This window comes from Crassostrea angulata, chromosome 5 (genome assembly GCF_025612915.1).
Source record: "Crassostrea angulata isolate pt1a10 chromosome 5, ASM2561291v2, whole genome shotgun sequence".
Classification (NCBI taxonomy): domain Eukaryota; kingdom Metazoa; phylum Mollusca; class Bivalvia; order Ostreida; family Ostreidae; genus Magallana; species Magallana angulata.
This window is the reverse complement of record NC_069115.1, coordinates 35,713,601-35,739,262: the sequence shown is the minus strand read 5'-3', so window position 1 is coordinate 35,739,262 and position 25,662 is coordinate 35,713,601. Positions and strand designations below refer to the sequence as shown.

The window sequence follows — 25,662 nt, the reverse complement described above, 5'->3', positions numbered from 1 at the left end:
TTCTCTTATTGCTTTCATGCACTGAATAAGATTCATAAAGTTTACAATAATCTAAATTAAACCTCAAGGTATTGTAAGGTAAAACTCATCTGTTATAGAATATTTTATAATTAGTTGAACATTTGCGACATATAGTATATGATAAAACCTAATATTAAAAAGTAATGCCCAAAAAAATATTTTACTTAAATAAATATTCTGTAGAAAACGATTAAAGCAAATTAAAAAATATATATACATGAAAGGTATGGTTTCATACATTTTTAACATGTATGCATGAGTATATATTTCAATAAGAAATCACAAATCAGAGCATGATTCTGAATAACTGTTTCATATTCGTTATAAATTTACAAATAATGCACGTTTATAGCAATCATGTACAATTCATCTTTATTTGTACCTTCTGTTAAATCTGAAGGTTAACAACTGATTTTGAATTTTAATGTGATAAAAAATCAATGAAACTTTTTACATGAAAAGGATTTGCCGAATATGATACGTTGATTACATATTTTTCACGGATGAAGACACTGCATTAAAACCTTTGTTTCATTGGGACTTTGTCACTGAAGATCGATTGTTGTTCAGCAGTGAAGATGTTTGGAGTAACTCTTGTCATTTGGTAAGTGTATTATATTGAAAATGAAATAACCTAATTTATGGAGTTATTAATATATATGTAGGCAATTTTATTTAAACATTGATTAAAAAAAACAGCTCATAAAAATGTCCGTAGTAAATAATTTTAACTTTGTTGATCTTTGAAAAAGTTGAATCTTTTTGGCAACCTATATACTTTATACTTCAAAAGATTGAAACTGCTTTAAAACAAAATTGGATTTATTAGTCCATAAATGTACCTTAAGCTATCGTCAATCTGATACACATTCCGTCTAATTTTCAGCATTGGATTCCTGTCTTTGGGAAGCGCCGGTGAACCAGAAGACGACTGTTTTCTCCCTAATCCCAATCAGTACTATCTTCTTACAACAACTGCAGAGGGAAATTACCAAAATTGCAGAGAACACCGGTCCAGCCATGGATACAGAAGCGCAGGGATACCACCAAATTCTGCCTCACGAGCCCCAAAAGGAAACAAGTTTGTATTCTTATTCCTATATTTGTTGAAATACAAATATCAATGGAATTAAATCTTGTGTTGCTATCTAACAAAACCAGGTAACATTACGTATCAATATATATAACTCTATCATCTAAAATAAGAAAATATTCATTAATACTGTATTTTAACCCCCTAATGTAAACGTTTCATAGATTGAGTAACTTAGAACAATGCTCAGGCCATGTTGTTATTCATAATTTTAACTTCCACGGTTAAGGCCTAAACTGAATACTGTAAAAGTGGTAATTTACGCTGGTGGTTAAGTACGGGCTTTCTATGGTCAAACAATACGCGTGAGTATTGAATACGCGGATGCGTGATTTACCACTCTAAGTTTTGATATTTTTACCAAACTAAAATATTGTTAACAATTAGAATTAGAAAAATCAAATTTGAGGCAGAAACCGTGGCCATGCCCCTTTAATTTAATAAAAGTTATATTCCACCTTATAAACCTACATAGAGGATTAATGAATTCTTACATCATTTTTGAGTAGTTTGAAATTTCACCGAAAAGTGTCCAATTTAACCCAATTTCCTCTACTGCAAAAATGAAGGTCCTTGGATCAATACCTATATCATTATTCTTGGTCAGAAAGTTAAACGTGTATAAAAACATTTATCTGAACGTTTATATAAATTAACCTGATAATACCTTGTTCATGTTTTATAAGTCAAAATGTAGATTACAAGCTAATTCAACGGTCCAAAGATATTGATCAAACGATTGGTGAATATCAGTCAACCTTTTTTAAAACGATAAGATTTTATAACGGCAAATTAATCTTTTCACAATGATAAAGTTAAAATGTTTAAATGTTCTTTCATATAACAAGAGAAAATCGATCATAGTTACAGCTGACTCTAAGGCTATATAATGAGGTAGGATGGAAGTCTTTCGATATGTGTAATATATTGATTATATTTTTTATTAGATTATAAAAATAATGATCAGTTTGGCTAAATGATATATTAGTATGTGCATTCTAGAATAATACAGTGTCTTTATACTTTTTATGATTTGTTTTCGATATTATTTATAAAATTGAACACAATGAACAAAATACAGATAAAAATATCCAAAGGATATTATAAGGTATGGTTTAATGTCTGTCCCAATTTTAACCATTATTTTAATAGTGTCGCATAAAAATCAAATCTTCACAAATCAGTGTACGGAAGATGCCTACCATTTTATCTTGATTTTAGTCATCATTTCTCATTCGTTGTTTATCTATGACGTCACATAAATGACCCAATTCCCACAATTATGCAAATAAATGAAAATATTGTAATTTTTTCTTTTTATTTTGCATTTGAAAATATAGAGCGCAGGTCTTCTCAAGTACGATTTTAACGTATGTTTTCTTCCTATAATTATACACATCATACTAAAAATGATACTTGAGCAATCCTGCGCTCGGTGTTTCCCAGTCGCAAAACCATCGGAAAACCCCATATTTTGCTACAAAACTTGAATTTATCAAATTAAGACAAATTTCATGACGTCATTTCTACATTATGACGTCACTGTGGTGATAACTTTTTTGACATTTATTTTCAATATGATTTCCACTAACTGCCACCTTATTCTTAAAGTTCTTCAAAAAAACTTAAATTTTGGGGGCGAAAAATGCGTAATATCGCACATAGTCCTTTACATAGAAAATTTTATCTTTTAAACAATTTTCCGTTGTACGGTAGGTGAGTGTTTCCATTGTGCTTTTATGACCTTATGATAAAATGAAGCTTTATAGGAGTACTTTTAGGAAAAAACCCAAATCGGCCTCCTAAAAAGTAGAAAGCAAACATTCACAAACATGTACTTAAACTGTAGAAATATATTTGACCTAATTTTTTTCTGAAGTCAAGTAGATTTTATGATAACCTAAATCATTAATAAGTCCAAATATTAAATCAATATGAAAGGATTCAAAGAAAAAAAAAAATGCTTACAGGTGGAAATACCTGGCATAATTCGATACTTATAACAAAAACAAACTGTCAGTCATGGAAAATGAAAATAAGGTAGAACACATATATAAAACGTTTGAAAGTAGCTTTTTGTATATCGAGCAAATTCACCCCTATAGTTCCATACTAATGTACTATCAAAATTATTCCTTATTCTAGATAACTTTATTATACGTGACATATTTATTTCTGTTGTTCATTCCAACTACCAGAAACCCAAAAGGAAAGCGTTCAACCGAAGAATGTGAATTTGAAAAACCAATTCATTGTGACGATGGTGCTAAATATAGAACTTATGACGGAAGTTGCAACAATTTGAAGTATCCATATTGGGGAAAGGCTGAAACACCGTTGGCCCGTTTTCTTAAATCGGATTATCACGACGGTAAGCAGTTTATTTTTTGTTCATATTCTTACGAGGGCTGGACTATCATGGCCATTCTTAGACAATAATAATCTTATTTAGCAGAAGAGCTGGTGTAAAGATGTAGTAAAGTATTCAGATTAAAATCTAAAATACTAGAAAGTTTTCTTTTCTAAATAACAGTTAATGGCTATAGAAATCAAATCTTGTCTAAAAATCTAGAACTGATGATTAATTTGTTGACAATTAGCCTTTTTAAGTTATCAAGACAAAGCACTTATGATGTGGTAACATTAAAGTACATGTAAAGACTAAAGCCTAAGTTACTTTTAGACATACGAAGAGTTTGTTGAAAATATGCACCAATTTACCTTTACTTTACATAGTGAGATGATATTTGAAATTGTTAAATTGTTAACGTTTACACCTACATATGTACATGATTAAGTGGCTTTACCTTTTGGATATCTTTATGAGGGCAGTCCGAAGAAGATATGAAAGAAAATATCAAAGATAGTAAGAAAATTGTTTTGTTAAAAAAGTGGAGAGGTGTTTTAGGTGTAAAAGTCCCCGATACTCCACCTTAATCTTGTCTGTTTGCGCTCATATAGTTCATTCTTGGTCTTTTGTCTCTGTAAATCAACAACATTAGTCGGACTCCGTGATCAGTGTATATATCACATGATGTAAGCACAAATTTCAACTGCATGCAAGATATACTACAAAATATCGACAGTCTTTTAAAAGTGAGATTTTCCTGATTGTATATACGTAAAGCATCTGGTTATATAACTTGCTCTCGTAAACAATCCTTTTGATATTTAACTAAAACAATTTTATGTCATTAAACACCGGTATTACTTAGGTGTACGAATCAGCTTTCTGCCGTATGAATATCATTTTTTATCCTAGTGTATGTCAAATTTCCAGGTAAAGGTTCACCGAGACTTTACGGTAAACACCGGAAGAGGTTGCCAAACCCAAGAGATATACGCCTTCAGATTCACGAAAAAAGTTTGCCTATTCATGAACTCGAGGGACATTCTCATTTTCTGATGCTGTGGGGACAAAGAACCAGCCATGATATGATAGAAAAAGTAGAAGCTAGATGTAAGTTTTGTTCCTTGGAAGTCTCTGTGTTGTCTACAATTTTGACAACATTTCTTAAGCATTGCAGTAGCCTTTTTAATTTCTTAACTTTGAAGAGTGTATACATGTATTTTTCAACTTATGTAATACTTTGAAGACATTGAAATGAGTGTGCGGGAAAACTCTCATGCACAACACATTCAGTAATAAAGGTATTCACCCAAATGATACTAGGTCAAACTTGTGATTTATGTAAAGTATTTTCTGAATTCCTGCAAATTTCAATGCAACAAGAAAAATTATATGCACTTTTCTCTTACCTATATTTGTGTTTATACTTATAATTACAGCATCAACAGGAGGTAGACTGGACTGCTGCGGTGAAGACATCGGGAAAGATAATTGTGAAATTCCTATTCTTCTTAGAGTTGATGACCCATACTTTAGCCAATTTAACAGGCTGTGTTTGAACTTTAGACGATCCAAAGCATCTCCAGATCTTAAATGTAATTTTGGTAAGCAGTTTTTAAAAAATTTTTTTTTTTCGATCAATCGATCTCAGAGAGAGAGAGAGAGAGAGAGAGAGAGAGAGAGAGAGAGAGAGAGAGAGAAAGAGAGAGAGAGAGAGAGAATGAGAGAGCAACATTACAATGTCGCGTGATCTGATATGAAATTGAAATATAGTTTTATAGATGCATGAATTTATTTCTTGATAATATTTAACCATATTTTAAAGGAAAAATCAACATTACTGACAAACAAATAACATGAAATAAAATTCAGTTAACCTAAAATATCAATGAAAATCAAAATTGTGAATCAATATAGTAGTGCATGTGAAAAATACAGATTGGATTTGAGACTAGAGGGAATTGTGGGTTTTTTTTAAATATATAATTTACCACTTATATATAAACATATATTGCCAACAATCTTTTTTACACAGAGACCCGACAACAGCTGTCAGAATTTACAGGTTTCGTCGACGCCTCTGATCTATATGGATCTAATGACGCAACAAATGAAAATATTCGAACCAAAGTAGACGGTATGTATCGAACTTAATGATTGTGATAAGATATCTACAGTAAAACACGCTTATAACGAAGTCCCAGGGACGGGCAATTTTATTTTGTTATAAACGTAGTTCGTTATATTCGTCGAGTTTTTAACATGTAATAGAGTCTTGGTGAATGAAATTCACTTCGCTGTAAGCGTCAACTCATTATAAGTGTGTTCGCGATAACCATGTTTTACTGTATGTTCAAATTATAAATGGGAACATAAGGGTTTTCACGGATCCTTTTTTTCTTAAATATATTGATATGATTAGTGTTTATAAGGGATGTCATAATTTTTAACCACAGTCAGTAAGAAATCGTTGAAAATTGACACGAAGATATCGTATTTTAAAAGTTTCGTTGAGACGGTTGTTATGATCGGTTAAAGAAAAATAATTATGATTTCAAAAAGGCCTACTAAAGACAACGCTGCATTCTGATGGTAACGAGATGATGCCACAGGCAAATGGTGGATTTTGCAGATCACAATCAGAGAAAAAATGCTTTCAAGCAGGTAAAGTTTAGAAAAGAGATTTTTTTTCTAGTTAGCAAATACTTTATGAAATGATTCAAAAGATAATACCCAATCCATGATATGCCGATCCTTGAATTTGGCAATCTTATTGATACTGAGTTGATGTTCATGTTGGATATATATGTCATGTTTTAATTGTTAAAAAAGAATATTCAAGAACTAAATTTATAATAGGTGATCGTCGAGTAAACCAACAGCCTGCATTAATGTCGGTTCATACTATTCTCCTGAGAGAGCACAATCGCATTGCCAGGGAACTTAAATCAAAAAATCCACATTGGAACGACGAAATGCTATTCCAAGAATCCAGAAAAATTGTCATTGGAGAGATTCAACACATCACCTATAATAGTTACTTACCGAAAATACTCGGCTCGAATATCATGAACCTCTTTGATTTGAAACCGCGTTCTCTTGGAAAATATTTTACAAAATATGATGATAAGGTCATTCCGACGATAAGAAACGGTTTCATGGCTGCCGCTTTTAGGTTTGGGCATAGCATGGTAAATAACCATCTTGCGTTCAAAGATCATTATGGGAACAACGAGAGAACGCTTTTTCGACATCTGTGGGTGAATCCCGATAAGTTATATGAAACAGATGGGATCGAAAAAACTCTAAGAGGCCTCCAGGAGGAACATTCACAAAGTGTTGACAGGTAGTAAAAGGGGCATGGTCACGATTTTGAACATTTGTTTTAATTTTCGATTTTAATGTTAACATACGAGTACATCTGCATTATACATTGCAACGTTTGTTGTTAAGTTAAATCCACGTTAAGAAGAAATTTTCTGGGCTAGTAATTCAATAATTCGAAGTATTTTTGGAAGCCATGGGTATTGTACCGTACATATAAGATTAAATACTGTTACAGGACATCGACAGAAAATAACAAAACGTCAACTATTGCACTATTTGTGAAGACACCAACGTCTATTTTTTCTTGGAAACATGATTTTTTCCAATAAAAAAACCCCCGAAAATGTTATCTTTATTTATTTCAAGATATAAAACAGAAGAAATTACCGATCGTTTTTTTGAGAGCCCGGACCGACCTGGATTTGGAAATGATCTGATATCCATAAACATCAATAGAGGAAGGGACCATGGCATTGTGGGGTATTTAGCATGGAGGAAAATGTGCAAACTGCCATCCGCTGACAATTTCTATAGCTTAACAGATCACAGTCGTAAAATGGTCAGACTGTTGCAAAGTGTATACAGGTTTACATTAGTTCAGTTTTATACCTTACTAAAATTCCTCTTAAACATTACCAAAAAAAATAAGAATCTTATTAACTCTATTTATACAGATGAAAGAACTTTATAATAATTAAGAACATTCATTTTTACTTCAATGAATGCGTAGATTGATTTTACTCCAAGATGCATGTACCTTTTTAGTTTGATCAGAGAACATATTTCACTACAACCATATAATGGTAACCAATATAAACAACAATCAAATATACTGTTCCTGATTTTATTAACTTTATTTTCTTATGATTTTGACCATTTGTAGACGTGCTGCTGACATAGATTTATTTGTTGGTGGTGTCACAGAGACGCCATTGCCAGGAGCATTAGTAGGGCCTACATTTGCCTGCATTCTTGGTCTTCAGTTTAAAGCCCTTAAATACGGTGACCGCTTTTACTACGAAAATGACGACTCTAATGCTAGGTTCACCATCGGACAACTGAACGAAATCAAGAAAGCAACCCTTGCTCGGATCATCTGCAGAAATTCAAACATCGGCGAAATTCAACAAGACGTGTTTTCTCATGGGTAATAATAATTTTATATCAAGACAGTTTAGGTAGATGAGAAGGTAGTAATAATTTTATCAATATCAATCTTCTTTGATTTATAAATCACTCACTCAGGTGTCCTATTGCAATTGGCATCGTCCGTCGTGCGTTAACAGTTTTTCATGTTATACTTCTTCTTGAAACCTACAAGGCCAATGGTTACCATTTTGTGCTGTGAAGTATCTCTATGGTAAAATGAACTTAAATTGTGAAATACATTGCTCTACCATACCCCGGGGCGCCACATATAGTTTCGAGGTCAAATTTGCAAAAAGAAAAGCCATATTTACAAACGTTTTCTTTTATACCCCCACACAAGTGAGGAATGCAGGAATGCATGAACACTGAATGCATGTTTACGGTGTATATGAAGCCCTTTACCACAAAAATGAAATCCATGGCCCCTGGGTTGGGGGTTCAGGCTTTAGGGTGGGGTCAATATGACTATAGAGTAAAGATACATTAGATCTTAGACCATCTTGAAGTTCCTGACCCCTGAGACAGGGGTTTAGGCCCTACGGCAGGACCAATATAGCCATATAGTAAAAATATTTTAAACTTAGGTAATCTTCTTCTTTACTCCTGCAAATGTGGGGAGAAGCTGAATGTATGGTAATGATTTCCACGAAGTCATCTACCTGAATTGCGAAATGTATGGCCCCTGGGTCAGGAGTTCAGGCGTGGGGGGGGGGGTATGGCCATATAGCGTCAAAGCATATTATGTTTAAACACTTCTTCCCTACTCTGACACATCTGTAAGAAAAACTGACTTCATAATTATGGTAACCTGGATGTCCCCCACTAAAATTGTAAATTTTATGTCCCCTGGAGTATAAGTTTTGACTCTAGGGCGGGCTCAAAATGGATGTATGGTGTAAATGCATTTAATGTTAAAAAGTATCTTCTCTACTCCCACACACCTGTAAGGAAAACTGAATTCAAAATTTTAAAGACCAGGAAACTCTCTACCAAAACTTACAATTTCATGTCCCCCGGGGTACGTGTTCTGACACAAGGGCGGGGCGCCAAAATAGTCAATTAGTGTATTTGTATGAAATGTTTAAAAAAATCGTCTTCTTTACTTCTGCTACTACTGAATAAACTGCATATAAAGAAAGAAAGTAAAGGAGTTATCAAAATATTTAATTTCATGTCTCCCAATATAGGAATTTGAATCTAGGGCGGGGCCAAACACTAATATGGTGTATAAGATAGGGGTTCTGAATGCAGGGTGTGTCCAAAATGATCATATAGTGTTGATGTATATAATGTTTAAGGACGGACGAGACGTCCCTCAGTTTCATATAATTCTCTTTGATATTTTATTCCTTATTAATGTACAATTAAACCAATAAATTCCCCCAAAAAGAACAATACCAGGCTCGTTTTGGAGCTAGAATATTTCGAATTTTCCTTAAAATAACACACAAAATGTATTTAAGTGCTTAAAAGTAAAGTCATACTATACATTTTCAATTGAACACTTTATATCTAAATAAAAAAAAAAATCATATTTCATAAAAATATAATTCTTAAATTACGAAGTGGAACTCTTCACATTGTGGAGATAGGAAAAAATAGAAAAAATGGAAGATTGGTCGTGTCTGACCTTAAAAACTTCTACTGACACAGAATAAAAACTGACTGCATATTTAGAAAAAAAACATTAAGCTGTCATCTTTAGTAATATTCATGTCACCTACATGTAAAGCTAGGTTGTATGGCTGTGAGGGGGTATTATTTGTTTTATCATTTATTTTGTTCAGGAATTTCAATGAAAGATATGAGTAAATTAACCTGTTTAAAATGAAGAATGTCTATCAAAGTTAAGGTATTGTGAAAGCATTCGAAATGAGTTCAGGGGGGGATTGTAATATTGAATAGAGTTATCTTCCCTTGCATCTTCATAATGTAGTAATCTTCCTTTTCTTGTTCATTTTAGTTATCGATCATTGAATAAAATGTTATTAAAAAGTTGTATGATCAAAAGAGTTATGTAAGTATATTTTTTCTAATTTGTACATTAATTGTAAATAAACAAAAAGACTTGTTCATAGTAAAGTAATAATTGACTAACCAAAAAAAGCAATAAGCAGTACATGTAAAATTATTTTGGTATAAATGGGAGATGGTGCTAAAATGTCTATGGAGATTGAATATTCAAAAGCTAGGACAGGAAAAATGAGAAACACTTTATGGCTTTAAAAGCTGTTTTTTTTGTTTAAATGCCCACAGGACAGTTTCTGTCTGTCCCTGGGGATGGGGAATGGGAGGTTGTTTTAAATATAACATGTATTACTAGCCACCTTGTTTTAGTGTATGTATGAAAAATATGCACATAAACCTATCTTGAATGTTAACAGATATTGGAAAATCATTTTCTATCAGTCTTGGGCGTTTTCAAATAGAGGTTATGCGCACAATATTGATCTTTACGTTTTTGCAAAAAATTACAGGTTTCATAATTACAAAATTATCATTTTTGTACTCCAGAATGAAACTTAATTAAATGCATATACTGTGTTAAAATTCGTGGAGGTTATTATTCGTGGGTTGCTTAAATTTTACAAGTTCAAGGGGACGTAATTTCGTGTATTCTATTAAACCTACAAAGGGAGATATGACTTTTTAACCCTAATTTATATATTTGTGGAGGGTGTATATTTGTGGATGAGAGGTATACCCACGAATTCTACGAAAACTGAGTCACCACGAAATCTGATGATTCCACAGTATGCGACTTCTCGAAAAGTTTGTGTATGGGCTATGGTACTCAGGTGACCGCAAAGGCCTTTTGGCCTCTTTTTTTCTTCCTTGAGAAAATGATTTATACATATCTTAAACAATATGGTTTGTATTAATGTATCTTTACTTTTAGGGATCAACTGGTGAACTGTTATTCCATACAGGATGACATTAATTTCTCTCTTTGGGAAGAAATCCCACAGAAATAGCGTTTCCTCCTACATTTGGATTCTTCAGAAGAACAACACTTTTATTCAAACTTACATAACATTATTAAAGTTTGTAATTACACTATCTTTTAAACATACAAAATTAAAGTTTGTAAAGAAAGAACGATCAGTTTCTTTATAGTCATCACATTATCGTCATTTCAAGGAGGTCACATTTCAATCGCTAGATTTATGAAAAAAATATTTGCTATCTCTCTGAAAGTGTTATCTGTTATTTAAACTCATAATCTATTGAAAGAGTAATTTTTATGTTGGTATCTTTTTAAATTTAGGTTTATTACGAATATTAAGCATTGTTGACCAGTAGCAATATTGTAGAACAGGTTTGGCGGACTGAAAGATCGAACCAAAAACAATTTACATAAATTAATGATTTGCCAGTGATCCAGATTGTTGATATCAATGTCCGTATTTGATAGACAACTTGTACAAATTGAATACGGGATTTGAGAGGTGTCGAACTTTAATGAGGAACTTCGGCGTTAAACGAGTATATGATTGTAATGAGTTTTTCTGGTTTTGTACGTCTGAATGAAAAAATGAGACTTCGTAAAAATAATAAACATGTTTAATATGAAAATAAAAATAAACAAAACAAATCAATATTCTCACTCAATCTTTCACACTACTCTCATTCAAACAAAAATTTCAAAAAGATAATTCAAATAGACAAATATCTCATACTTGAAATGAATTTCTAACGTAAACGACTTTATGACAAAAATGTATCGATATAAAAATGTAATAAACTACAAGATTATGCTTTAGAAAGTGTTTTCAAACAATAAAACACTTGTTAAGAAATGATCGAACTCAGAAAATGTTAAGGTTTAATAATTCAAAAAGGTATAAATAATTCAAATTTCAGCTCTGTATCAATAAAAAGTAACTTGTAACAAAAGTCATTTTAACATACTGATACCCTCACTCTGAAAAGGAACTTAGTCACGTGGTTCACACCTTTAACAGTTCAAGGACACCATGTAACCGAGTCGCTCCTGTCGTTGTCATACAGCCTGTCCCTCATACGTCCTCACCGCAAGCCCTGGACTCACAGGTCCGTGACTTACTGTATACAACCACTTCTTACTGACTAGTTATATCCAGCCCAACACAGCGTACACCCCCGACATTCGTCTGTTGCCCACATGGCCCTCCATAGGACCCACAGTCTGTTGTTCAGGAATTTGCACAAAACAACCATATGCACCGAAAATAGCACATATTGACTAATAAATCCCAGATAAATAAACAAACACACGAATATTTACCATTAAAGCTCAATTACCTGCAAAATTTACAAAATAACAACAAAACAAGATTACTGGCAAGGAAAACATGTGCCCGCTTTACAAGATATTCAGTTCAAAGGTTACAGTTTCTATACCAGTTCTATATCTTACTGGAGATATTCGCCACTTCTAGAATCAGGAACTGCAAAATGTGGCATCTGACTGATGTCGTTATCGGACCCTCTACTGACCACTACTGCCAAACTGGTCACATTAAAGCTGAACACTGCTCATATATAGGCACCGTCCGCCATATCTCTTTTTCATCACTGCTGTCCTTACAAACCCTATATAAGGCGCAGACCTCTAAACAGTTCAAAGTTCTCCGCTGTAGAGATCTAACCTGTGTGGACGTAGAACTTGCCACGCCGCGTTACATGGTCGCGATATAATTATCAAATTTTACGCACGTTTTTCAAGCCATGAGGAGAATACGTACATCAATTAAGTTGGTCAATGCATGATTTAAAACAATAATGAACATAAAATAAGAAATGAATTCATAAAATCCAAAAACCACGAAAGGGGTACTACACGACGACCACGACTTTCAGGTGAGCAATCGCGTGTAACAAAATCGAAGGGTTAAATACTAGGAACATAACCTGTGAGACGTTGTCTATTTATGAGCGTTGTTCAGCATCAAAGCTGAACGTCGCTCGTAAATAGGCACTGTCACCCAGGCCAGGTACCGGTATATACACCCTTCGATTTCGTTACACCCGAATTTACAACTGAAAGTCGTGGCCGACGTGTAATATTCTTTTCGTTGTCTTTGGATTTCATGCAATTATTTCTTATCTAATGTGCATATTTTGTTTGTAAATAATGCATTGAACTGTTTATTAAATGTAAATATTCTTCTGGTTGACAAAAGTGCGTAAAATTTTGCATTTCATCGCGACCAAGTAACTACCGCTTAGCTAAATGTTACATGCAATTTTCAAAAGAATAAAAGGTAAAAAAATTGTTTTTATTTTATCTAAATTCAATTGGCTTTTAGTGTATGATTGTGAACTTGCAATTGGGCATAATACTTATTTATTTGCCATATTGAAAAAAGTGCAGCATAAAAAACATTTATACGAAATACAGAATTGTAGTGCTTTGGGAGTTCCAGACATTTTTTCGAAAATAATAAGTCGTAGTAATTATTCACACAACCGAAAATGTCCAATGATAGCATCATTCTGCGTATAAAATTTTAAAGGCGATAAAGAAAGAAATCGGTTAACAGCAAGTCAACGGAGTGACTGGTACTCTAATGTAATTACACATTCACCTCATGCAGTCTGTTAAGTCGTTTATGCTTTTTTAAAATTTTAAATACTGAAGTTTGTATAGTTTACACACCTCCCAATTTTTCTGCATTATTTATTAAGTACTGAAAATGTAATAAATGACACATTTTTCCAAATTTGAAAATAAACGTTAAAAAAGCCATAACGTAAGCTACTATTTTGAATAATAAGGCAAGTTTAAAGAATATCTTATTCATTTGTGTCAAACATCTCCATAATCTTTCATTGATTAAGTTGTAGCGTTGTAAAACCGTCGTAGTAAAGTGACCAACAGCAGAGAAATATTAAATGTCTTTGAATTTTACTTACTACCCAGATCAAGCTACATATGTACATATGTAACATTTCAAATAAGATAAATATCAACAACAAATCGTACATTTACCATTCAGAATCTTGATACATTGTATGTATTTTTAATAATATTAATACAGAAATATTTGAGTTTTATTATTTTTGCAACGTGCATCCTTTATCTACAACAGTCCATTGGATTAATACGAAATAAGACCTTGTGAAAGTTGTTAGTCATTTTGAACTTCTTTCCACAGTGTAAAGTCGATGTCATCTTGTATTTCATCACAATCAATGAGAGGAGAGCTAAAAACAGACAATGTAAAAAAAAGGAAATAACACAAATAACATATACAAAAAGTTATATATCTAGTATTCTACATACATAACGCGAAATAAAGTAAAAAAAAAATGAATTCCAACTTTTAACAATAAAATTTTGTTCTTCTTTTAATGAGAGCATGTTATAGAGAATGATTAAACAGTAATGGATTAAAAAATATAAGTAACCATGTAAGGACATATTACACGATCAAATTAATCAAAGTACTGCAATCAGTTATGTCTAATTGCAATCTTTATATATTTTTGTTATATTTTTAACGTCTGTTTTAAACATCATTCATTTGTTTATACTTAACATGCAAGCAAACACAAATATGAAAAAGGCGATACGTAGAAATATATAGAAATCTATTTTACCCATGAGAAAACACGTCCTTCTGGATTTCACCAATATTAGTATTTCGGCAGACAACCCCAGCCAGGGTTGTTTTCTTGATTTCCTTCAGTTGTGTTATGGTTAATCTAACTTCAGGGTGGCTATTTTCGTAGTAAAAGCGGTCGCCATATTTTAAAGCTTTGAATTGAAGACCGATAATGCAGGCAAATGTAGGTCCCACTAATGCTTCTGGCAATGGCGTCTCTGTTACACCTCCAACAAATAAATCTATATCACTAGGATGTCTAAAAAAAATACCAACATTAAAATCAAGAACGATTCATTCAAAAGATGACTTTAACTTGAATATTAATTCAATATTTACAACAGTTAGACACTAATTAAAAATAGCTGACATAAATGGTACATTGTACATGTATCAGTCAATCTTATTTTAAAGAATTTTTTTTATATTTTAGATTATAATATCGTTTTATTGCTTTACTCGTTATTATTATCGTTTTTATATTAACATTGATTTGTAATGCACGTCAGATATACCACACTTTTAATTTCGTCAAGCATTTGGAAAATTTATTAAAAAAAATTTAATAACTTATATTGTCTTAAGTTTTGAACAACAAATAAAGTTTTGAAGAAAAATAAACTCTTCATTACGAACCTGTATTGACTTTGTAGTAGTTTGACCATCTCGGGTGTGTGGTCTGTCAAGGAGGAGAACTGATCAGCGGTTGATAGTTTGCACATCTTTCTCCATTCCATATATCCAGCAATGCCATGGTCCCTCCCTCTATTGATGTTCATTGATATCACGTCAGTCCCAGCTTGATCAGGACTCTCAAAAAACCGGATCATTTCTTCGGACTTATATCTATAAAATGATGATTTTGAATATACACATTCTCTTATTTTTAGTTAGAAAATTATTGTATACAATACATGTATCTATCTATGCTTTCATCATTCCTTTTATTAAAAAATAAAACTCCCATATAAATTGTAACTTAACTAAATAGTCTAAAAAATCGGATTGGTGGCATGGAAGCAACAGTTCCATATGTGTCTAAAATATTGCAATTTACGGCGCACAATATTGCGCTAGTTTTTTTACCTTGTTTCCACACAAGTCATGTGGAATAAAATAGTACGGTAACCATTAAATTCTTAAGGCAATTTACTCCTAATATCGTCACGTTACTTGCCCGAGACCTTTTTTTAACACACTAACCGACCTCGGAAAATGAAGCATTTTAAATTCACACTTGGAAAACAAGAGTCGCCATTTTTACATGTAATTAAACTCAAACAATGCACTTGATAAAGCTGGTGATGGTGTTTAAAAGAATATCAGAGGCAGTTAAAGTGATAACATTTGATTAATTTGTAGTGAAATGACAAGGATTTTTTAGAATCAAATATTTGTACATGTCTTCGGAAATAAAACTGAACAGTCAAAACAGACGCAATTTTTTGTGCGCCGTAAATTGCAACTTTTTATCACGTATGAAACTAAATCTTCCCGGTCGTCCATCTAAATGTTTTCAGACCGAAAGCTACAGACCTGCAGCTACAAAATGAATATATAAATAATGTCTTGGGTATCGAGAGAGGAATTTTTTTTTTTAGAAAATAGGGATTGCTAAGATTACAGACAAGAAATCGACGTAATCATATTTTTGCATACCTTTCAAGTCTTAGAGATGTGTAACGTACATGTATTACATCTGTAAGGTGAAACAAATTCAAAGGCTGAATTCGAACTCTTATCTTTTAATTTACCTGTCGACACTCTGTGAATGTTCTTCCTGAAGCCCACGTAATGTTTTTTCAATTCCATTTGCTTCATACAGTTTATCAGGATTTCCCCAAAGATGTCGAAATAGTGTTCTTTCCTTGTTCCCAGCACAATCTTTAAACGCAAGATGGTCATTTACCAAGCTGTGACCAAACCTAAAAGCAGCGGCCATGAAACTGTTTCTGCTCGTTGGTATCACTCTGTCATCGTACCCTGTAAAGTATTCTTCTATAGGACGGGGGTACAGGTCAAAGAGGTTCATGATCTTCGAGCCGAGAATGTTGGGTAGGAAACTACTAAAGGTGATGTGTTGTATTTCTGCAATGACAATTCTTCTTGATTCTTGAAAAAGCTTTTCGTCGTTCCATTCTGGATTTTGGAATTTAAGTTTCCTGGCTATGTGATTGTGTTCTCTGAAGAGAATCGTCTGCAGTGACATTAATGCAGGATGTTGGTTTGCTCGGAAATCTCCTATTAAGTTGTATAATAACCTCCTCAATAATTTGAAAGTATATACTCAACAAAAGTAAGCAAGGATATGAACTGATTTTCACATCTAATCCGGTTTTTATTTTATTGTGAAAGTGAAAAACTATTCTCAATAGCTTACCTGCTTGAAAACATTTCTTTTCTAATGGTGATCTACAAAATTTGACTTCTACTGCTGGCATCAGTTCGCTACCATCAGAGCGCATCTGTGTCTTAAGTAAGCCTAAATAATTTAAAGCAGTGTTTTTTTCATCACGTTCAGACTTCAAAAACTGCATCATATTCTGTTTCTAATTTATCATGATATGTGATTTAAATAGCTATAGGAAATCATTCAGGCTTGGCATAGTAGTGACGTGGACAACAGTTTCAAGACCTATTATGCCGTGCCGTGCACTTTCGATCTGCTAGATGATTTTATACATATAACACAAACATATTCTTTTGAATTAAGTTCACAAATCGTTATACATAAAATATGAACCCTTTAATTTATTTAAATAAAATATTGAGAGGCACCACAGGATGAAGCGCTGCCATTCAGTCAACTGAATGTTAACTGAATGGTCTGGAAAGGTGACTGAATGGCATAGCTACTGTGGTTTCATCAATATTTGTTGAATACCAATTGTTGTGAATTTCGTTGTTTCGATAAAATCAGTTTTAAAGAATCATATGCAGAGTATCTGGACAATGTCGTACAATGTGTCATGCATTAATAAAAATTAACATTCAGCCCCTTTTGTAATAGTATGATTTTACGGTCATAGAATATATTCTACATTGCAGTTTTCTTCTCTGTGCCAAGTTTATTTTTAAATCGACCCAGTAATTCTGGAGAAGAAGTCGAAAATGTAATGAGGTTTAAGATCGACAGGTGAGCAAAAACATGAATAAATACCGTCTACTTTTGTTCGAAGATTTGCATTTGTGACATCATTAGATCCATATAAGTCAGATGCGTCGATGAAGCTGGTGACATTTGACAGTTGTTGCCGGGTACCTGTTTGAAACATAAAAATAATTGTTACATGAAATACCCTACTCTTTATAATTCTTAATGAAAAAGCATGGAGAATGTCGTCAGTGTCGTCAATCAGATTCCCAGATTATGTACGCAATCCATATATATTTATCATCAAACTCTGGTTTAAAAAAAGAATAATGTTTAGACATTTAATGCAATCGTTACCTAATTCAGATTAAGTCACATTAACTTTATTTTATAATGTTTGATTTCCTTGAAAAGACAGGGTACTGAAGATCCAACTAATATCTGAAATAATTTTCTACTTGCTTGCAAATATTTATTAAAGTTTGCCGCCGGAACAAAAAAAACCCCAACCCAATGGTTTAATATATTCAATGCAGTTTGATATTTTACTTTAATTTTACATACATGTATTACTTTGTTTTCCCAAGAAGATTTAGACTATATATTCACAGCCGAAAACATCCATCCTTTTAAAATAAAGTACATGTACTGTGGAATCATTTAAATTCGTGGGAGCCAATTTTCGTGGATTGTGGGTTTTTGGCTTATTCGTTGGTATGTAATTTCGTGGATGTGCAGGTTTTCAGTTTCAGTTTCAAAGATAACTCTTTCTAAATTTGTTTTTGTTGAGGATGTCAATTCGTGGGGAGGGGCTTCCAACGAATACCACGAAAACTGAGCCACCACGAATTCTACTGATTCCACAGTACATGTAGTTATTTAATTATACCTAAAATACCGACCCCTAAAGTATCAAAATGTTAATCTTCGACGGCTAATTCCACTTTAAGCTCCTTGCTTAGTTTAAAAAACAAATCATAGCAATCTATTTTTTCATTTAAAAAGGTCTTTATACTTTTTTCCTACCAAATGTGCATTTAAGATCAGCAGATGCTTTGGATCTTCTAAAGTTCAAGCAAGTTCTTTTATATTGGCTGTAGTAAGGGTCATCGGATCTCACAAGTATTGGTATTTCACAATTCTCTTTTCCGCTATCTTCGCCACAACAGTCCAGATCTTCTCCATTTAACGCTGCAAATATTTTGGATTATTTTAAATTCAAATTTAAACTTTATTTCAATTTTACAAAATTAAATGTAAAATGAATATATGAATAGAAAAACTTTAAGTTTAAATATGTACACCGTACAAAACCTGTAATAGTCATTAATGTCGTATAAAGGTTGTACTTTGAAATAAGAGAAATGAAATCTTTTAAAATGTGACAGAAAGATAAAAACGGTAGTTAAACAAATGGTGTTCATGACTTCTTGAGATAATTTTACCTTTTGATTCCACCTTTAATAACATATCATGACTTGTTCTTTGCCCCCATTGCATCAGGAAATGTGAATGATTCTTAAGTTCGTGGATAGGCAGACTTTTCTCGTGAATGCTTAGGCGTATATCTCTTGGGTTTGGTAATGCATCTCCATCTTTACCAAGAAGCCTTGGTGAACCAGTTCCTAAAAGAAAAGAAAATTATGTTACTATACCGTGAAAAGACTGTAATGAATGTTTCAATTATTTAATCTTTGGGATGAATAGATTTTGTTGATACAAATCAATAGTCTCGTAAAACTTGACTGTGATTATGATTCCGAAGTTTCTTGATGTTTCGTGTTATAGAGACCCCGTTCTCCGATATACACAAAATCATATTTGTCTTTTAGTCGGTTGAATGCTTTCTGAATGGTTTAGAAAGACGAATGAATGACAAAGTTTTGTTATTTAGTGAAAAATTAGCTACCTCTCAGTAATGAATGGAAGAGCTTTATCTTGTGATATTCATATGTAAGAAAACTTAACAGTTTGCACACTAAAATACTGTATACAGGGTTATTTTCCTCCGTGTAATTTTCGCGCTTCTACATTCGCCCCATCTTTAATTCACCAGGACACAGTTGTGTTAAAGGATAAGTAACTTGAGATAATGGAATTCGACCAGTCTTAGATTCGTCCGCTAATAACGTGGGCAAAAGGAGCGAAAATAAAACGGTGGTGACTATTTCCCTGCAAATAGTATTTATACGATTTTCTGAAACAATCCTATGTGTTACAATATCTTTAGATATATAAACAAATGCCAGGAGAAAATCGATTAAAAAAAAGGAGTAGATGGTTTCAAGTATTTTACTGATTAGCTAATAACTACTGTTTGCTGAAGAATAACACAATATACTTTGCTTTATAAAGTTTGGTATTTTTCCATATTTTTATATAAAACTATCTTTCTATAAGAGATCAATCAAGTCTAAAATTAGCCGCGACCATCGAACCCTCTTTAAACCTTGTGGCGTCCTTTAGAGACGCCCATAAACGATTTGACATTTAAGAACTTACCGTAATTAAAACTTATACCATGGAAACGTGTCAGACATATGAACCCTCTTTTGTACAATGCACGCTTGAAAAATGCCAAAGAATACTGTGCTACATGCAGACTGGTTTTCTGACGCTTACGCGGACTCACAGTGTTGGAGTTATCTATTCTGATGGTGTCCACTTGAATTTAATTTGGATTCGGAAATATTTTGCCTACAGAGATGGGTTCCGTTGACCCTTAAACCTTATATTACTTCAGTATAACAACGATATCGGGTGCTTCCTGCTGTGTACATGTTGCTTACTACTATCAGCTGCAGTAATTATGTTCTTTTGCTTAATTTATTTCCCATGTTTCTTGACTGATGAGTCTTAAATCTTGAATTTTGTATATTTTAGAAATAACTAATTTAATTTGCTTTTATGTTCTATTTTAGAGCTTTGATTGGCATAATTATCTAGACACTCACCTTTGCAGTCCACTTAAGGTATGATTATACATTTACGTTTGTTATATTAATGATTGTGTGAAATAGAATAAGAACACATATATAATATGAACTCGTATATAATACATACGAGGGTTGTTCGGAAATTATTGAGACATTTTCTCTTGTTTCCTTGGGGAAAAAGATAAATCCTTGAAATTTCACCAAAATGTACACCAGGATAGAATTTATCAATGTAAAAAATTAATTGTCCATAGCATAATTGGATCATTCCTGGTAAGCTGACCAAATTGCCATCGCCCAGTGACCTGGCGCAACCACAAACTTACCGCAACGTCATTTTGACGCTTCCTATTGATCCTATGTTTTAAAAACCCAACAAACGAAGGGAAATTAGAATTAATTCTTCATTTCTCATCTTTTGTTTACATTTCAAGATGTCAACATTCGCATATTCCTTCTATTCTTAATTTTGTGAAGTAAAAAAATCGGGTCATTTCTAACTGAAAGTCAAATTACTGTGAAATGCCTCCTACAGTGATTCTTTGTACATATTTTAGAACTGTTTACATCAGTTAGTGTGTAAAAAGTACTTAAAATTTAGTCACTTGGTCTGATTTCTAGCTAAACAATTAGTGAAAAAAGACGATAAACTGAAGTTCTTTATCCCTTGCCATCGTATAGTTTTTGTTAAAGCAGTTGGGTGGTATTAAAATGTCTTTTTCCGAAATTTCCATCAATTTGATGTATATTCGCTGCGCCGCCTTGACGTCAAATTTCTATATACTGTTGTTTTCAAATTCCTATTGCTTGGTAAATATATCTGTACCATATCCGTATTTCAACTCAAACACTCGTGAAACTTGATCAAATGTTAATCACAATAAATAGCAAAATTAACATATATAAGCTGATTTCTTTTAGTATAAGCTGTAAGTTTGCAGACACTTAGATAGACGATGTTTTAGTTTTTTTATTCTCCGAGTTTATGCTTGCGCCGGGTACCCTGACCACCGATTTGTTACTATACCGTTTTAAACAAAATATTAAACATTTGTTAAATATTACTTTCTTTAATTATTTGTTAACGTTTCTTCAATGTTCATGCCAACTTTCACCATAATTCGTCACTTAGAAATGGAAATATCCGTGTTGTCTCAAAAATTTCCGAACAATCCTCGTATACCAAAGGTTCATGCCCTGCCCTTTCTGATACATGTACCATCACCGGCTGTATATTCCACAAGTGCCATGACCTTGTGTGTATGATTCAAGGTATTATATCCTTGTAACTATAATGATTCTACTTTATCACTCAGTTGTGAAGGAAGGGCAATTGAGGGTTAATTATAATGAAACAACAAAAATAAAGGTCGATAGGTAAATGGCTGGAAGCCGTTCTTTTTGTCTCCATTTACTGCTCCAAGTATGAACCTTAAGTTGGCAGTTTAATGAGTTACGCACAGATCGTCTAGGGCATAGATACATGTAAATCGTGCGGGGATAATGCCGCCCAGGAATTTCGCCAACGGCAAGAAACCTCCTAAAAGTCATGTCTATAAAATCAGAAAAACTAGAACTTATTACATTTAGATCTCGATCATATAGATTTGATAAATGCATACAAACAGGGATTATTTTTGATGTTGTCTTTTGTATAGACGGAGATTTTTCGATGACAAAACCCTTCCATTTAAGTAAAGTTATGCTTGTATCGTATCTGCGAAATTCAGCACATCCGTTCATAACAAATTTTCGAAGTGCCATGATGCATTAAGCCCCTTCTTTATCTTACCCAGAAATCAATCTGCCCATCAAATTTTAGAAAACTGTTTTGCTCGCTTCATATTTTGTATTTATGGGTATAATGATATATTCACTGAGTTTTGAAATCCGTCTACCTGAAGACAAGTTATTTTATTGGAGAGTGAAACAATCAAAATTTAATAACAAGCCAAACGCTACACCTCTTGAATTACAATCCCTCATTGAACTTTTACATGTTCTAATAAAAAGCAGTTTGTGGGCTTCAAAAACCCTTAATTCTTCTGCTGGTGCTCCTATCATGCAATCAATTTCTACAAACTTGATTCATACCTTAATTTTTTTTTTCTCAAACTCATAATTTATTATTAAAATAATGCTTCATGCGATTTTTCTATTTGCATTTTGTGCTTTTATACTTTTTGTCGGTATTGCATAATGTTCGAGGAATCACAGGATGAAACTCTGCCATTCAGTCAATTGAATGTTTACTGAAAGGTCTGGAAAGGTGACTGAATGGCATAACTATACCATTCAGTCACATTTGAGTTATCATTCAGTCACATTTCAGTTGACTGAAAGGCAGAGTTTCATTCTGTGAATTGTGTTGATTGTTTTGATCCGTCTTATTTATTGTTTACATAATACTTGATTTGTTGACTCTGTTATTTATTTAACGAAGTAAATGACATCTTTTACTCCTCTGCTAAACTTTTTGTTTCTTTTGGTTAATCTGGAGGTTAATAAAGATGCTATATATCTTTATTAGGTATCCATAAATAGTATGATGTCTAAGCTTAATCAAAATATATAGACACCAATTTACAGTTTTGTAGCATAAATACATGTATATTTTAACCCCGATTATAAAAAAATGCACTAATTTATGACTGCAGAGTAATTATAAATTACTGTGGAATCATATCATTAGAATTCGTGGTGGCTCAGTTTTATTCGTGAGTATTCGTGAGTAACCCTCACCCACGAATTTAAATCCTCAACGAAAACTATTTTATAAAGAGCTATCTTTGTTCCTGAAACAGTAACCGACGCATCCACGAAATTACATCCCCACGAATGAGCAAAAAAGTCATAATCCACGAAAATTGGCCCCCTCGAATTTAAATGATTCCACAGTAGTTGGGGATTTTGAAAACAAATTCAAACTGTTAAATGATAACCCAAGACGAATACTGACCGTCATCATAATCCGATTTAAGGAAACGTGCCAATGGCGTTCTAGCTTTTCCCCAATATGGATGCTGCAAGTTGTTACAACTGCCGTCATAAGTTCTAATATGTTTGTATTTTGGATCACTGTCACAATCGATGGGATTTTCAAATGCACATTCTTCGCTTGGTCTCTCCCTAATATAGATAAGATAATAATAGTTATTTTTTCTCTAAATAGGCTGCATAGTTGTGTAAATAGTTGTGTAGGCGATTATTACATTTGGTAAGAACCATCAAAACCAAATATTAGTTTGTACATGTATCATTTTAATCCAAAACATGTGATATTTCATGTAAACCTATGTATTCTATTCTATATTTTAGTTTGAAGTTTGTATTTTTAAGCAACACTAAGCGACCAATTATTTTGATTAACTTTTTGTAACAAAAAGATTCCAATTCTAAATATTCCCAAATAACATTTAATGTTTAGTAAGTTCGTGGATTTAAATGTTTTTTTATTTTGATATTTTGTGGAATCAATTTAATGCCAACAATATTCAAAAAACCACAGCAGTAAATGTTCAAAAAACATATGAGCTTTTTATACACTGTTCAAATAGTACATCCTGGATTAATAGTAAATGTATGCAAAATAAAGTTTATAGAAATAACAAACGCACTTAATTTAGCCTAGAAATTCATAACAATGAAGGTTTTACGTTATGAACGTAAAATATCTAATTGTTATGTAAATTGATATAATTTTAATAGAAGGGAAATTTTTATTAATTTTATTCATATGAGTCTCAAAACCTGATTTTTAAAAAAATCAAATTAACCACGATTTAAAGTTCGATGTTATAAAAACAAATGATAAGATAGAAATTACAAAAGACAAATATTATAATTTCAAAATGCAGCTAATATTTTACTGTATTCCTAAGGCAAGCTTAAAATGCAGAAACATATTGATACTTATTATAATTATAAAACCACTGTGTACTTAGATACACAGTAAATTAGGAACAAAATAAATTCAAACTTGTTTTCTCTATGGTTTCCTCACTCAGAAATCTTAGAAATTCCAGAACGTTTGTATTGGCGCCGAGACAGTTGCTCTTCTTTGTTGTTTTGGTAATTTCCCTCTACATTTGTTGTTAGTAGATACCACTGGTCGGGATCAGGAAGGTTTGCTTCAACAATGCTTCCCCATGCACATAACAGGAGACAAAGACTGATAATGAAATAGTAGGCTTAAGGTCGAATGCACTCATGGTCTGTTTAAGTTGAATTACGACTAACGGCTTTTTATATTTTTTAAACAAATCAGCTCTTTAATTGCAATTAATTAGTTGCTTTGAATTTGTATTTCGTTTTATGGATTTTTGAGATGGTTGACGGTTTGTTATTTTCATATTTTCATTAATACAATTAATCAACAATGAAAATGATCAACAATCGCTAGTAATTCTTCAAATGTTTGAGGACAAAAAGTCGACTTTTGATAGAGTGATAAAATTAAATGCAATGCTTTATCAATACTTAGCGCTGAATAGTTAATTAAATGTCATTGTGGTTTATATAAAAAAGAAAAAATATTTCTGTTGCTTATGTTTTTAAAATAAACAAGAACACATATGGCGAACCCAACTAAAATTATGATAACATAAAGCCTCCTATACAGGTATACATGAAGATATAGTCGCATCTGTCGTAGAAAGTACTATAATCTCTTGCTTTTGTAAATATTTGTGATTAAAATAATATATTTAAAACTCTCTATAAATATTTACAACCATGCTATACACTTACAACTCTAAATTAAAAGAGACTCTCACCAAAGGATAAGGGTTCCTCCCCACGCCTTCATTGCAGCAAAACTAAAACTCATCAATGGAAAACTCCCAGTTTTCCACAGGCTTTTATACAGAGTCTTCATCCATAAAAATGTGCATGCTAATGAGCGCATAATGCGCTCATCCTCAGTATGATATATGGTTTATGGGGTAATTTTTGTTTTTATTTTTATATTTTTTTTAAAATTTGATATATAATATCGTCATCTTGTGACATACGTTATGCGGTTTTTGGCATTCGGGTCAATATTATACAGTGTACAGTAGTATATATACTGTATATTTCATCAAATAATCTCTTTTTAAATT

General features: G+C 32.6%; 2 protein-coding genes across 2 annotated transcripts; one reads left to right on the top strand and one right to left on the bottom strand.

Moving 5' to 3' along the window:
• Positions 1–493: 493 nt before the first annotated feature.
• LOC128183701 (heme peroxidase 2-like) lies at positions 494–11,328 on the top strand. The gene is made up of 11 exons (XM_052852822.1): positions 494–625; positions 908–1,102; positions 3,313–3,485; positions 4,395–4,574; positions 4,904–5,068; positions 5,500–5,601; positions 6,027–6,128; positions 6,324–6,810; positions 7,158–7,376; positions 7,675–7,938; positions 10,840–11,328. The coding sequence occupies exons 1-11, from the start codon at positions 600–602 to the stop codon at positions 10,913–10,915; spliced, it is 1,989 nt and encodes a 662-aa protein (XP_052708782.1). The 5' UTR covers positions 494–599; the 3' UTR covers positions 10,916–11,328.
• A 3,193-nt stretch (positions 11,329–14,521) lies between these two features.
• LOC128183705 (chorion peroxidase-like) lies at positions 14,522–25,367 on the bottom strand. The gene is made up of 8 exons (XM_052852827.1): positions 25,336–25,367; positions 23,520–23,689; positions 19,070–19,249; positions 18,651–18,803; positions 17,691–17,792; positions 16,285–16,771; positions 15,167–15,376; positions 14,522–14,789 (listed from the first exon to the last, which is right to left on the bottom strand). Exons 1-8 carry the CDS (start codon positions 25,365–25,367, stop codon positions 14,522–14,524), a joined length of 1,602 nt encoding a protein of 533 aa, XP_052708787.1.
• Positions 25,368–25,662: the final 295 nt, after the last annotated feature.

Bases quoted from the DNA above. Each gene is read 5' to 3' on its own strand.
- LOC128183705 (XM_052852827.1), bottom strand. From the start codon at position 25,367: ATGAAGGCGTGGGGAGGAACCCTTATCCTTTG. The intron at 18,804-19,069 runs GTAAAATTATCT...CGTTAAATGGAG, and splicing joins ATTAAAGGTGGAATCAAAAG to AAGATCTGGACTGTTGTGGC. The intron at 16,772-17,690 runs GTATTTATTCAT...ACAACTTAATAG, and splicing joins TCTTCGAACAAAAGTAGACG to GAGATTTCCGAGCAAACCAA.
- LOC128183701 (XM_052852822.1), top strand. From the start codon at position 600: ATGTTTGGAGTAACTCTTGTCATTTG. The intron at 1,103-3,312 runs GTTTGTATTCTT...TCCAACTACCAG, and splicing joins CGAGCCCCAAAAGGAAACAA to AAACCCAAAAGGAAAGCGTT. The intron at 6,129-6,323 runs GTAAAGTTTAGA...AATTTATAATAG, and splicing joins GAAAAAATGCTTTCAAGCAG to GTGATCGTCGAGTAAACCAA.